We start from the raw sequence: 15,493 nt of genomic DNA, 5'->3' as shown, positions 1-15,493 counted from the left end.
AACAGTAACTCTCAGTTGTCCTCGCCTTCTTGCCTCTGGAGCTCCCTCACCTACTTTCTGTCTGTATGAATTTGTCTGTTCTACATATGTTACGTAAGTGGATCACAGACATTTGACCTATTTGGCTTATTTTACTTAGCACAATGTTTTCAAAATCCATTCAACACGTGCCAGAATGTCATTCTTTTGAAAACTGAATAATGTTCCTTTGTATATAATAAACATTTTTGTTTATCCTTTAATCTGTCTATGGGCATTTGTGTGTTCCCTTTCTTTGACCGTAGAGAATGATACTATTCTGAACACAGCTGCCACGTGAGTCTGGACTTTCAATTATTTGGGGTATATAGACCAAGCAGTAGAACTGTCGACTCACGTGATGACTCTGGTTACCACCTTGAGGAACTGATGAATGCTGAACTATTTTCCTGAGTGGCTGCATGGGCCATTTAAAAAACATTAATTAAAATATAATTACACCATTAAACACCCCCTTCCCTCCTAATTTCCTTCTTTCTACCCCTCCCAAGTTCCTTTCTCAAACTCCCTCCTAAATTCATGGTCTCCTCTTCTTTACCCATTGTTGATACAAATACATATAAGTGAATAAATACAAATACAACCCTCTGGGTCCATTCTATGTTCCCACATGTATATGCTTCTGGGGGTGACCACTGGGTATTGAATAATCAACCAGGGGCTTATCCCAGGAAGACTAAGTCTCTCAACAGTTGTTAATTGCTTATAGTTCTTCATCTAGAATGGGTCCTGTTGGCTCTACTTCACCTTTTCAGGAATGTCAACTAATGTTGGACTTGTTAAGGTCTTGTTTAGGCAGCCATGTTGTTGAGATTTCTTGGGTATAGCTTCCCTGTCATCGGTAGAAGGAAACTCTCACAGCAGACTTCTTGGTCCTCTGGCTCTTAGAGTCTTTCCATCCCTGCTTCCTTGATCTCTCCTGAGCCTTAGGTGTAGAAGTGAGCTGTAGATGTATCAGTCAGGGTCGGGCACCCCACAGCCAGTTGCTCTCTGCATTTTGTCTAGTTGTGGTTTTCTGTGATTGTTTCTTCCTGCTTCACAAAGAAGTTGGTTTGATGAGGGGTGAGACCTACATTTATCTACATGTGGTGACTAGGTCCCTGGTAGGAAGCAGGTCTGGGCCATGGGACTATTTTATTGGCTAATTCTGGCAACACTTCAACTGTTTCAACAGAATTTTCATTTGAATATTTTGTTTGATTTAGAATACCATAGTTAAATAGACACCAGTAGTGTCTACATCCTTGCTGGGACTTGTGGACGTGGTTTCTCTGCCCAAGACTCTCAGAGGTTATAGACAGTGGCCGTGAGGCTTTGGACTTACTATTTGTACGGCACAGGCACCCGAACACTCCTCAAAGCCAGGGATCAAAATTCACTCAGATCGAATCATGGCTTCTTAAGGTCACAGAATTGGAGGCAGAACTGAGTCTTGAACCCTGATCTCTCAAGATCCCAAGAACAGCGTTTTTCTTCCTTCCTTCCTTCCTTCCTTCCTTCCTTCCTCCCTCCCTCCCTCCCTCCCTCTCTCTCTCTCTCTCTCTCTCTCTCTCTCTCTCTCTCTCTCTCTCTCTTTCACTTTCTTTCTACCCTCTCAGTATGCCCAAGTTGAAGGAAAGTGGAAAACCGGGGACTTCAAAACCTTATGAGTATTCTTTGAACTCCCACGGGCCTTAAATACACTTGGCTCCAAAGAGCAACAGGAATTCTCGAGGAGGGGAAGAGGAGGAGGGAAGGGAGAGGGGATGAGGAAGAGATAAGGCTAGCCCAGGTGGTCAGGCTGAACTGCCAGGGCAAAAGTGTTGACAGTTGGCCACCTGCACACCTAGTCAGCAAGACAGAGCATGTCAGGGAAAGCTGTGTTTTGGTTCAAGGCAGTAGTGTCAAGGGCTTCATTGTGAGATTTATTAGTGGAGCTTTGCTCCAAACGGCTGCAACCTAGCTCTGCAGATAGCTCTGCGAGTCTTTTGGGGCAGACAGAACCACGTTTTCAGGCGAGGCTGAGCTTGGGAGTGGAGGTAGGTCCCTGGTCCCTGCCTGCTGGGTCAGTAAGGAGCTTGGTAAAGGACTTTCAAGGGGCCTCTGCCCAGATCCTCACATCTCCAATGCCTGACCCCAGGACTTTACTTCGCCAGTGACTAAGGCCTTTCTGCAGAGGCCTGAGCTCCTGTGTGTGCATGGGATCAGACAGGGCCTGAGTCTAGGCTTGTGTACTATGATCCTGCCCGGTGGGTTCTCTGTTGAAAGTTGAATGTGATGCATTGATGTCCTGGGGCACTAGAAGAAGGGGTGAGGAATGGCTCTGCCCACATTTCTTTAGCCAAGGAGCTTGATTTTTTGTTTGTTTGTTTGCACAGCCCTTGAAAACTTGTGGGGACTGGAAGAATGCGCCTCTACTCATGCACGTCCACACAGACACACTCTGGAGTACACACCATCTCCAGGTTTGTTCCTGGCAGGGAAGGGAGAGGAAGCAGGTGTCATTTTCTGGATAAACTCCAGGAATAATTTGGATCATGGCTCCCCCCTGAGGTTTCTTGCTGGGGTCTCCAGGGAGGACTTGGAAGGAATAACCTTCTTCCAGGAGCATCTTCTCATAGTCACAGAGAAAGCCCAGGAATAAAGGAGGGGCTAGCCTAGTGCCTGGGGTGCCATCCATGAGGATGTGCAGGAGTGCTGAGCAATGGGAATCCAGAGCCAAGCTCTACCTTTACCTCCACTCTCAGGACCCTGTCCAGTTAGCTGCTGATGGGGATGGGCACTGAAGTTACTGTCAGGCCCTTGGGAGAACATCAGGGTAGCTCTGAATCCATGACAGGTAGCAGGTCCTATTCTGCTCTTTGTTTCTAACCCCACCTCACATGCTCTCCCCTGAGGGATATATATATATATATATATATATATATATATATATATATATATATATATATATATATATATATGTATTTTTGAAGGAATTCTGCTTAGCTGGGCCAGGAGTTATGTAGCCTGGATCCCTTGAGAATGGGAATGGACTCAGGTTGATGCTGTTTCTAGGTCCGCTCCGCTCCCACACCCCATCCCCACCACCAATATGGTAGGGAAGAGTCAGACAGCCTCCAGATGGGTCCTGTTCCCTGAAGCATAGGCCTGTTCCAACTGCATTTCACTGGCCTGCTTTTTCCGAGGATCTCGTAAACATTTCCAGAAGGATACAGATAAGAAAAAATAAAAAGTTTCTTACGTAAACACTAGATGGCTAGCAACCGGGAGATGTTATTAGTTTATTGCGACTTTAAAAATACCCAAAGCTCCATGAAAGGAAGGAAGAGATGTGCTTTCATTTCACCCTCTGTTCCTGTTGCAGGGGTCAGAAACACATAGAAGCCTGTGTCTCAGGAGACTTGTGAAGTCCTCGAAGATCACAGGAGGGGCCCAGAGCGAAGTTGCAGCTCGTGGTGACCTCCCGAGGCCTGGGAGGGGCTCCAGGGTAGCTGCTCTTTCTGAAGATGAAGGGAAACCACAGACTCATGTAGGTAAGAGCAAGCCTCCTCACCCTGACCTTCAGTCACCAGGGTGATCTTCGCCCACAGTGGCCACACTCTTAATGACTGCTTTGTGTCCTGGGAAGGCATTAACCTCTTTCTCTCAGGACCTGCAAAGCTTTCTCTGGGGCATCTTTCTTAGCTCCTCCCTCCTCCCTTCAGGAGTCAGAGTAAACAGCATTATCTCAGAGGCTCTATCTTGATGACTTATTTAGAGACAACAATCCTGATGATTCCTGTTAGAGGCACCTGCTAATTGCCATCGCTGCATTTCCGGTAACCAGTCCTGATGCCCAGTGTTTGGTTGTCTGTTATGTTGTTCTCCTCTAGAAGCATAAAAAGTCAGGAAGTGCTCAAAAACATTTCTCAAATAAAATGATTCGGTCAAATTTCCTTTTTGGGATGTGTATATGAGGCAAATTCAGCTCCGGTCTGTAGCTTCCTCAGGGAGGTGGTCCTCCTAAAGCCCTACCTGGCTTTCCTTGGTGAGTCATCCCCGGTGGTGGGGAGCTTAACAGTACTACCTTGGAGTGTATCTGGCTTCCTTTTGCCTTCGTTGTCCAAAGTCTGGTTTGTTTTGAATCCAATAACCAAAAAGCAGGGTCCCGAATCCATTTGTGAGGCTGGGCGTGACCAGATATTCTCTGTGATAATCAAAGAAAGGGAACAGCTGCCTCACAGGAAGTAGGCATGGAGGTACAGACAATCCAGTGGTTGACTGGAGACCTTAGTCCAATGGCAGGACCAGGTCCACCACCCTAACGTCGACCATGCTGACCTTAGGAGATAGAGCCTGTTTACTGGTCACATGTGGTCTTCTTCCCTTCCCTGCAGACTATGGCTGCTCACAAGGACTATCCCTGTGGGCCCATTTGAATAAAGTGCCTGCTGTCTAAAGGGTGTAGGATGCAGGGACTGGAAGGCTAAGGGCCAGATCAAGGTTCGGACAGCGTGTTGTGTCCAGAATGACTCAGTTAAGATGGCAGCTACTGAATATCTGTAGAACAACAAAGAATCAACAACCGTGGCTGTTATGTAACTGGTTCTGGCAGTAAGTCTCTTTTGTGTGATTCTATACAAATGTCCCTGGGATGAAGATTGTGTGCTCTTGCCCAGAATGAATAAATCATGCTGTTGATTCTGCCTTTGGGGGTCTCTCCATCTGTGGACTTAGGGTGTTCATTTCCCTTTGTTGTTTGTGGGTTTTTTTTTTTTTTTTTTTTTTTTTTTGAGACAGGGTTTCTTTGTGTAGTTTTGGTGCCTGTCCTCAATCTCACTCTGTAGACCACGCTGGCCTCGAACTCACAGAGATCTGTGTAACTCTGCCTCCTGAGTGCTGGGATTAAAGGCATGCGTCACTACCGCCCAGCCCATTATACAAATTTTTTAACATAATCTTTTATTGAGATTTTGGAAATTTCACAGCATGCACTCCAATCCAGCTCATTTCCCAGTCCCTCCATACCTACCCTCCATCCCTGTACTATCCTCCCAAAAGAAAATTTAAAAATTACTACTAAAAACAAAACAAAACAAACAGACAAAAAACCCACTCTGCGCCTCCATCCTTTCCGCCTCCCCAACCCCTCTTCATTCATCACAGTGGCCCTGGGAGTTGTGGAGTGTCGCAGTACCCTCTTTTGTCCACACATCTCTGCTTGCAAATGTTCACTGTGATGAGTTGTTGGTCTGGCTCAAGGCCTCTGGCTTCTGGCACACCATCAACACTGGACCCTCACCAAACTCCTCCTGGATGTCCCAATGTCTTTGTTAGGGTTTCTATTGCTGTGAAGAGACACCATGACCACGGCAAGTCTCATAAAGGAAAACATTTAATTGGGGGTGGCTCACTTACAGTTTCAGAGGTCGAGTCCATCGTTATCATGACAGGAGGCATGGAGGCAGATGTGGTGCTGGCTACATCTTGATCAGATGGCAGCAGGAAGTGGACTGAGAGTCACATGGAGGGAAGCTTGAGCCAAGCCCACTCCCACAGCAATGTACTTCCTCCAACAAGGCCACACCTACTTCAACAAGGCCACACCTACTTCAACAAGGCCACACCCACTTCAACAAGGCCACACCCACTTCAACAAGGCCACACCTACTTCAACAAGGCCACACTCCTAATAGTGCCATTCCCTTTGGGGGCCATTTTCTTTCAAACCACCATATATGCCATTGCCTGGAGTCATGGAGATCTCATGGCCATGGTTCCACAGGACCAGTCCCTTCATGCACTCTGGCAGGTCATGGATGGGGTGGGTAGATGCTGGGGCTGGCCTCTTCAGGCAAAGGGCAGAGCTAGCTCTTCCATACCCATGGAGAGGGGTGGGGCCAGCTCTTCTCTTACAGTGTCCAGCGAGGGTCAGGGATAGCTCTCTCAGGGCCAGCATAGGGTGGTCTGGCTGAGCATAGCCCTTGGAGTTCAACACACATGGGTCCTATGGTCCCCTGTGGTATCTTGGGCCATAGAAATTGACACGGATTTCTGCTGCAACAGGACCATGAACCCAGGCAAGGCCCTTGGCAGCAGCTTGGGCCAGGACATCACCATGGCTCTGGTGGCAGCATAGGCCACCCAGATCAGTATGGCTTCAGCAGCAGCATGGCTCTAGGACACCAACATGGTCTCAGGTGGCTGACCAGACCCCAGGTATCTGCAAGGGCTTTGGTGATAACAGGAGCCATGGACATCAAATCAGACCCTGGCTGCTGCCATAGGGCCATGGACACACATGGGCATCTTGGGCCTGGATGACACCGTGGCCACAGGTGGCAGCACAGACTACTCAGCTGCATGGTCCTCAGCACCAGCATGGCTCTTGGACACTAACGTGGACTCAGCTAGGTGTCCAGGTCCTGGGCAGCCACTTGGTCTTTGGTGGTAACTGAAGCCATGGACATAAACACAGATCCCAACGGCTTTAGGGCTACACACCTAGACATGGCCCTTGGCAGCAGCCCAGGCCTGGACGTAATCATGGCACTGGGTGGCAGTGCAGGGCACTCAGTTCGGCATAGCCCTTGGACACTAACATGGCCTGAGGTGGCGACCCAGACCCAGACCCCAGGCATCCATGTGGCCTTTGGTGGCAACATAGGCCATGGATGCCAACACAGACCTTGGCTGTGGTAGGACCATGGACCCAGACATGGCTCTCAGCAGCAGCCCAGGCCTAGACGTCACCATGGCTCTGAGTGTTAAGCAGGTCATCGACATCAGCCTGTTCCTTACCCCTTTGCTTCTTCAGTTCTGTCTCTTTCCACAGCACATGAATCGCTCTGCTTCTCTTTCTCATCAAGGCCATCATATATTTGCTCATCATAATGATGTCTACCCACCTGATGCTGTGAGGACCCAGGCCGGCCTGTTGCTGTCTTCAGTCAGCCTGGGCTGTGAGGACCCAGGTGGGCCTGTGCCTGTCTTTCACCTGCCTGAGACATGAGTTCCATGGTATGAATATTTTTATTTATTCAATTGAGCATCAGGATTTTATTTATTTATTTATTTATTTATTTATTTATTTATTTATTTTTATTTTTTTTTTTATGTGTATATGTGCATATGTCTCTGTATGCTCACATGTGCAGGTGCCTGTGGATGCCACAAGAGGGAACTGAGTCCACAGGGAAGTGTAAACTTCTCTCTGTAACTGAAGGAGACCATTATAGAAAACCACAGTCAATGAAAATGTAGTGCTGTGGAGTTGCTGTAAGTCGGAGACTTACAACATACCCCTGCACCTAAAGCTCAGGGAACATCGTGACATGGTGGTAGGAAGATTGTAGGAGTCGGAGGATCGGGGGTTTGCGAGAGATTGTGTCCCCTGGTGCTGTCAGAAGCTACACCTGTAAAGTCCCACCAACATGACTTCCTAACAAAGTCTGAACACCAATCTGAACAAGGACAACACCCATAGATTTGCTGAAGTGGGTAGAGGATTGAACACAAGGCCTCCACCCTACACAGAGAACTACAGCCAACCAAGGGATGCCAAGAGCAGAAGAAGAAATCTTCCCCAGGGAAGAGCACACCAACTGGTTATCCAATGCCAAATAGTCAGCCCTGAAAACATACATACATGTAACAGTATACGGACAGAGTCAATTATATTTAGGAATTTATATGTACATAGATATACACATATGTGCATAACAACAATTAATGGAAGAAGAGATCAGAGATTTGAAAGATAGCATAGAGGAGTATATGGGGGGAAGGTTGGTGGGAGAAGGAAAGGTGTAACTATAATCTCAAAAATAAAAGAAATGATTCAAAAAATAAAACAATAAATGAAAACCCAACCCAGAGAATGGAAGAAAACATCTGGAAATCCCATGTCAGTTTAGGGACTAATACCCAGGCTATAGACCAGTGGTTCTTAGAGCAGAAAGAGCAACAGGATTCCCTGGTGGGTTTTTTGAAATAGAGAACCCCTGGGCCTTGTCCCCAGAGCTTCTCATTCAATAGATCTGGGATGGAACCCAAAATATGCATCTCCAGTAAGCTCCCAACTGCTGCCAGTGCTGCTGGTCCGGGGCCACGCCTGGAGAGCTCTCCCAGGCCTTGAAGCCGTCAGAGAGGCTGAGAATCAAGAGTCAGAGAAGACAGGAAGCAGCAAGAAATCTGAAGTGATCGAGCCAAGAGAGGAGGCAGTAAGAGGGATCTCAGCTTCCGAAGTCTGTCAGGTAAGATCCACGGAAGTTAGATATTCCCCATGACCAGATGAGGCACTGCTGACTTCAGGATATCTTCGTTTTTATAAAATGTCGACAAGTTGTACAAGCTACTCTCTCCAGGGTTGAGTAACATTGTCTCAAGAGAATGACAAACCATCTCAGTTTATCCAGAATGAAGGTCATCTGTAATCCTTCCAAATCCATATGTTGAAAGTTTAACTTCCTCTGAGATGGTATCAGGAAGTCATGTGGTCTTTGGGTTTAGATGAAGTTGCAAGGATGAGGCAGTCAAAGGAACTCACTAGGGATAGGCGAGATAGCACACTAAGAAAGGAAACGATCTACAAACCAGGAAGCCACCAAATGTGCTGGTTTCTTGATACAGGACTTCTCAGCTTCCAGAACGAAGAGCATTCAATGGTTAGGTTGCCTGATCTACGACATCCTGTTGTGGCAGTCCAAGGTGACTACTACAAGGAGCGTTTCCCAGGACACAAAACATTGAGTGGTAAAATCCAGAAAAGTCTCCAGCACACGGGACAATCTGGTTACCCCAATCCCAGCTCTCTTTGTCCTCAATAAAGACAATGCAGGAAACATAGTTCTGGCATAATGTTTATTTAAATAGTAATCTTAAAAAGGCTTTATACAAATCATATAAACACAGTTTGACATTGTTTAGTTTTTACATTGAAAAATCACAGTAAAAGCTCTCGAGTTCCCGTGATCTGGCTCAGCCAGCGAATGGTCAAATCCCTTTAACCGCACACCCTGGAAAAGCTTCACTTTCCCCCACCCCTATTTTCTTGTCATTCATGCTCATCCCTGTGAACTCCCCATCCCCACCAAAGAGAGAAAGCAACCCTGTGGCCCTGCGGACCACCTAGTCCGGGAGAGCGTGGAGGTAATGTGTCATTCAGTACAAGGCAAAAAAAGAGATCAATACTGTGAGTTAGGTTTCCCAAAGGGGATAATTCAAGGAGATGGACCAGCTAGCCTATCTGAAGATAAAGAGAGCCAATGCACCGAGGTGTCCCCTGGCCAAGTTAGAATCAGACCCTGCTGTCTTTACACCTTTCAACAGACCAGCCTCCAGCCTTGGTGAGGTATCTACTTGCAGCCCTGGGCACCCTGTGTCTGTTTAGCTCTCAGGGTCCACTTGGAGCCTCAACTCAGCTGAAGTGAAATGGATGCAGGATTTGTAAAGGGATACAGGTTGAGTGGCATGGAACAGAACTGCAGGTTTATAGACAGGGCTGGTCTTTGGGGAATTATAGCAAAATGGTCCACTGAGCACGAGAGGACCAGAACTCCCAGAGTGGGCCTTTGAACGTCCGTCTCTCCTTCCTCGAGGCTCTCAGGGTTCTGAATCCTAGCTGCATGGGAGGGTGAAGAGGAGAATGAGCTAATACAGACTTCCTTCTACCACATGCCCAGCTCAGAGGGTGCCTAACACTAAGTCCCCAGGGCTTAACAGCTTAACTTTTCACCTCTACCACTGTGCCAAGGAGTGCCAAGATCAGCAGTAACACTCAGGCTCTAGGTCAAAGTCACAACACCACCACTGAGTTCCACGTGACCACGCACATACACAGTAGATACAGAGAACTCAAAGGCGCACAAAAACACACAGACATATGTGGATAAATAGCCGTCAGTATGACTGTTTCCCTCTCTGCATACAAAACACTGTGACGTTACCATCTGAACTAGCATTTTCATAAGTTAACATTTAAAGGAACCAGCCAGTCCCATTCACCCCTGCTCCTTTTGCCTGGGTACAAGACAAATGAAGTCATGGGTAACCACAGCAGCAAAAATGGTCAGACAGTTTGTCACTTATATGCAACAGTCAGGGCAAACTGGTGGGGCTCGTCATGGATTTCTAGAGCACAGACAATCTTTAGGCATTAACACAAAGTCAAGATTTGGATCTTGAGGACAATCTTGCCCTTCACACAGTTCCGTTCTGTTTCTGACACCTCCCTTTCAGGAGTCATCCAGGGCTCTGGTTTTCCCCAGGGAGTGGGATTCATTCCGCTGTGGCTCAGCGGTGGGTAGGTAGGGGAGCTGGGAATGGGGCCACTGGGGTCAGAGAACGGGGAATGCCTTAACTTGTGAGATGGTTGTGATTCCTACCCAGAGGGGAAATACATTTTTCTTCATTTTTATCAAGGCACTTTATAAAAAACACATAAACTGCTGCATGTGTGTGCATGTGCGTGTGCGTGTGCGTGTGCGTGTGCGTGTGTGTGTGTGTGTGTGTGTGTGTATACATGGCACATATGTGTATGAATAAGAACTGAAGTCTTCTTGAGGTTGGAGCAGTGTGGTGAACTACTTCATCCACAGCACTTGCAGACTTGTGGGTAGAAACAACTCATGCATGTCCTTGACCTCACGTCCCTGCAAGGATGGTGGAGCCTGCTCACAGGAGATCAATGTTATTAACCTGTCAAGGAGACCGATCAATAAAATGTCTCTGTCCACATTGCTCAGTCTTTCCAACACCCACTGGGCTTTTTTCCTTCTCTCTCTTCTTTTGAACCTGTGGCCAGGAGGAAAGAAACCAACAACCAGACTTCCCACCCTGCTCTGAGAACAGAGAATAGGGACCTGCATGTGTGTGTGTGTGTGTGTGTGTATGTGCGTGCTGTGTGCATATGTGAGTATATGTATACTTTGTAGAAGAACAAATAGTAGGAAAAAGAAAAGGCAAAGCCACCAGCAGAGGCCGCACAAAGGGACACCCCACAGCCACAAACTCTGGGTCAAGATTAAGGAATGGCCCCCCCAGTCATCAAAGCATTTTAAGGCTTGTCTGTGTCTAACCATAGAGGTGTGTCTATGGATTCTGGCGTATGAAGTTTCTGTTCTGGTTTATTTTAAATTGTATGTAAGAAAGAATTTTTCAAGCTGACCTTAAAATGGCAATCTTCCCCTGGATTAAAAAAAGTTAAAGGCAATAACATCCTACTGTAATATGCTAGGACTGAAAAAACGGCAGCTCCTAGGGTAGGCTGGCAGAATCTGAACACACCCCCGGCAAGTCTCGTGAATTGTGAGACCATCCGAGGGCAAGCTAAGCTGGGTGGCTCTTGTTTCTTAAGTTTCATTTCTCAAGATGGAAGGGCTGGAAAGACCCTCGGCTTTTCAAGTGTTGATTAAAGAGGAAGGGAGTCACGGTCTTCTCTCTACTTCCCCACTGGATAACCCATTCTCTTCTGCCTCTTTGAGTTGCTCACAGACCAAAAAGATAAAGCATAACAACACAACTATAATCATAACGAACCCACAAAATGAAATAGAACTGTGACTCCAAAGAGATTGCGCTCCTGTCTGTCCCAGCAGAGAACACGGCCCCGTTCCTGCGTTAACTTGGCCACCACAGTCCTTGGTGGGCAATAATTCCCCTTGTGGATGCATCTCACTTTTTCCCCCTAGACTAGCCTGTCTGTCCTGCCCATACTTCCAGTATTCTGGCTTGGTTTGTTGAGATTATGGCATTCAGTTTCCAAAGGGGGTGGTGGTGGTGGTGGAAAATACTCTTCGCTATCCCCTCTCACTGGAATGAAACGTCAGAAGCGGTTCAGGTGCAGCCTGTCACGCCTCCGAGCAGCACTTCTGCTGGTTCATCTTGACCTTGTGCTTGAGGCCGTCGTAGAGTTCGAAGTTGTAGTTCTCCAGGGTGGTGCAACTGCGTGAACTCAGGCCAGAGTAGGAGCAGGTGCAGTAGAGGAGGAGGCCCGCGCAGGTGGCCCCCAGCAGGACGCCCAGCGAGCTCATGGCGATGATGGTGATGAGGATGGGGTCCAGGGTGTACAGCCAGCTCTTTTCTTTGCCGGATGAGGGGCCACCAGCTCCTGAGGTATGGGAAGAAGAGTTGTTCCAGTCTTCCTCATACTCATCTGCGACACAAAACACACAAGACTGTAGGCATGGAGACACAACGCAGGCTCCCCAGCCCCGAGTCACGAGTCACTTTGGGGGCTTAGCAGTGAGCAGGGGGCCCTCGGGAAACTTGCTGTGTCCTAGCTGTGTCACTTGGGGCCCGTGACCTAACCTCTTCTCTGACTCCATTCTCTTGTCTGTAAAGTGGAGACAGTAATACAACAATCTGGGTTGTTAGGAGGATTAAGAGAACCAAGAATTGTTAAGATTGTTAAGGCTGCACATAGTAAGAACAGCCCCCTCATCCATCCATCTATCTATCTTTCTTTCTTTCTTTCTTTCTTTCTTTCTTTCTTTCTTTCTTTCTTTCTTTCTTTCTCTCTCTCTTTCTTTCTATCTACCATCTATGATATCACTTTATTTATTTATAAAGGGAACCCCGGGCTGGCCTTGAACTTGCCTCTACTTCGTGAGTGGTGGGATTACAGGCATGCACCACCACACCCAGTTTTATGTGCGATAAGAATCAAGCTCAGGGCTCCATGCATGCAAGAAAAGCATTTTGCTGACTGAGCTTTAGCCCCAGCCCCTGTGTATTTGGTATTTAAGGGCTGGTGATGTAGTACTTGCCTAAGATGGCTGAGGTCCCAAATTCAATCCCCAGTACCACAGAATAAATAAGTAGATAAATAACTGATGTTTAAGTAAACCGACTCCCATTACATAGTTCAGGTTTTATTGTTTTGTTTGCTTTTGCTGGTGACGATTCAAACCCAGGGCCCCATGCACTCTGGGCAGGTGTACCACCAGTCTTCTGTGTCCCCATCTCTCAGGGTTCAGCAGACAACTCAGGGGAACTGTACAGTGCACAGAACGGCCATGTGTCACAGGCACACTTCTTTGTACCTTCTCATCCCTCACTTCTCACTGCCTCAGGTCAAATCAAAGGCCAGGCTGAGATTGTTTTCATGCCATGAGTTTCTCCACTTAGCATTCCTAGCCATACACATAACAGATTTCCTTCCCAACCCACAGCTCACCCTTGACAGCTGTACTTTATTGGTACAGATTAAACTGGCCTCCACCGTTCATGTTTAAGTTCAAACCCTCAATACTTTATTAGAACGCGATCTTCCTGGGAGTCAAGGCCTTTGCTGAGGCAACAAGAAGAGGTTGTTAGGCTGGGCCCTACCCCAATCTGACTGGCACTTTATGAAAAGGGAGAGTGTAGACGTGAGCAAATACTGAAATGGCCATGCACAAGCCTGGGGAAAAAAAGGGATGGGGCAGGGAGGAAAGGGGGCCGAGAGAGGGAGAGGAGAGAGAGAGGAAGAGATCCTCATCGCTTTCAGAAGGAACCATCCTTGTCTGTATCTTCACCTCGGACAAGCCTCCAAAACAGTAAGAAAGTAAATTTCTGTGGGTGAAGCAACCCCACTCCAGAAACACTCTGCTTGCGGCCTTGCCATCACCTTAGGCAAAGGACATCCTTATGTGTCTACTGTAGGAGCAAGGCATGACTGTGCAGGACCCATCTGCTCAGGGTTCCCTAAGATGTCCAAGAGGAAAGGAGAGGGGTGCTAGGTTTTCGTTCGTAGGTGCTGCCACTGAGGTTTAAAGGACCTGGGTGACCAGATACCTCACCCCAGGCAGTCAGCAAGCAGTTAAAGGGCCAGATTCAGCTTCCCGCAGCCCCCTCCTCTCCTCCAGCTTTGCACTTGAACGCTTCTGCGTGATGGATTGCAGGCTCCCATGCAGGCCAGCCATGCACTTTTGCCCATAACAGGGGAGTTGGAGTGGGTTTGGCAGGGAGACCGTGCAGCCAGCTCACAAGGTGCTGTTAGGTTTGTCCCTCCAGTTTCCATAACTACGCTTGAAGTTTCTGATTAAGGTCAGGTTAAAAGCAACTGCTCAGAAACTGTTCTGAATGTTCAGTCTTGGTCTGAAGTTGTTCTGTGAGTGGGATTTTGCTGTTGGGGCTTCCAGATTTCAAGCCTGGCTCTCACAAAAGCCCAGGAGACCTTCACTACTGAGTTGAAGGTAGAAATTACACCTATGTGTTCACCTCCCCATCCCCGGGACTCTTGAATTAGCCTCTAGAAGTATGTGCATTTGAAATGCGAAAATAGAGCTTGGAATAAGTGTGAAAAAAATGAGGTGGGCAGTGTGAATCAAACCCTTAACTCTTCAATAAGCAAGATCTGGCATCTTGGATAGTGAAACAAGGTTTCCCTGAAAGCCGCGGAATGAGCTGCCCATGCTAGCGAGCTGGAGACTGTCCACCGGTCAGATAATTCTCGCAGGCCTTTCTGTGAAGGTCATAGAGGTCAAGCAGTGACAGCAGAGAGGACAAAGGTCAGACAGCAGATAGGGGCACACTTTACACCTCTGAAGGGTTTATCCAGATCTGAAGTCCACTGACAGAAAACGTGCCTGTTTTGGATCAGGCCAAGGGACTCCAATAAACTTTCTCAACCTGGAGATTTGACCTTGGCAAAGTAACTAATGGTTCCTTCATTCTTCTCTGGGTTCTTTTCACATGCATTTCTGACTGATAGTTCTAAATTCTGGCCTTCCCATGGCCAGAACATTATTTTGTTGATGTGTTTATAACCAAAGTTGAATTTCATGATTATCTGTTCAGTCATAGTAATACCCACCATCAATTTCATCTTCATATCCCTCTCCCCCATGGATTTCTGGGGTGTCCACTATTAAAACAAAGAAAAAAAGGGGAAACAAACACACCAGATTATCAATTCTGTCATCACAGGTAAAAGGCGAAGAGTCAACCATTTTTGACTAGAGATTCTAGAGAATCACACGTTGAGATCACTCAGCATGCACGTTGCTAGATTACTTCTCCCGAGAACGAGCTTTCTTCCAACAATGACCAGAAAAACAAACTAAGAAAGGTCACCTCTTCAGTGAGAGGTACCCTCTGTCCCCTGTGTCATCGTCACCAGCAGAGGTCTGGGTTTCAGGAGGGCCCTGTGGCTCCTGCGTGCACCCTCAGCCACCTCTGTGGTGATGAAGACTTAACGTAGCAAACTAAATCTCCCCCTACTCGTGAATCCAAGTAGACAAAAAGTGCCAGAGTCATGCTCCTCCAGATTTGGATAAACATATGGCAATTGAAGGACTTCGTGTTTCATCACCAGATACCTTGATATAAAAGAGTTGGAAATAATGTCTAATGTCTTCCCCTTTCATCTATCTGTGCCGCTATTTCTTCCCTCCCCCATCTCAGGCTATTTTTGTGTCTGTTTTTTCCCTCACAGTTTAGAACGAATCAAACATAGGCACCCAATCTCACTAGTTCCGGCTGGAATAGAGCTACGTTAATTTACTCTGAA

At 47.2% G+C, this 15,493-nt stretch overlaps 1 protein-coding gene and 1 long non-coding RNA gene across 3 annotated transcripts in view; one reads left to right on the top strand and one right to left on the bottom strand.

Annotated features, from left to right (window-relative positions):
• The first annotated feature begins 3,335 nt into the window (after positions 1 to 3,335).
• On the top strand, positions 3,336 to 7,614 carry LOC118573492. The gene is made up of 3 exons (XR_004943618.1): positions 3,336 to 3,554; positions 6,836 to 7,020; positions 7,158 to 7,614. It is a non-coding gene; the product is annotated as an uncharacterized LOC118573492 (long non-coding RNA).
• A 2,897-nt stretch (positions 7,615 to 10,511) lies between these two features.
• The window catches only part of Nrp2 (neuropilin 2), a 114,697-nt gene continuing 109,715 nt past the window's right edge, over positions 10,512 to 15,493 (bottom strand). Inside the window, exons 16-17 of one of the 2 annotated variants that reach the window (XM_036172725.1) lie at positions 14,798 to 14,848; positions 10,512 to 12,154 (exon numbers count right to left, since the gene is read on the bottom strand). In XM_036172725.1, the coding sequence (XP_036028618.1) occupies positions 11,850 to 12,154; positions 14,798 to 14,848 (356 nt within the window). In that variant the 3' untranslated portion in view covers positions 10,512 to 11,849. The remainder of the gene's footprint in view (positions 12,155 to 14,797; positions 14,849 to 15,493) is intronic. The other variant, XM_036172726.1, reaches the window with a different exon arrangement.

This window comes from Onychomys torridus, chromosome 23, assembly GCF_903995425.1.
Source record: "Onychomys torridus chromosome 23, mOncTor1.1, whole genome shotgun sequence".
Lineage (NCBI taxonomy): Eukaryota > Metazoa > Chordata > Mammalia > Rodentia > Cricetidae > Onychomys > Onychomys torridus.
This window is presented reverse-complemented; position numbering and strand designations above follow the sequence as displayed.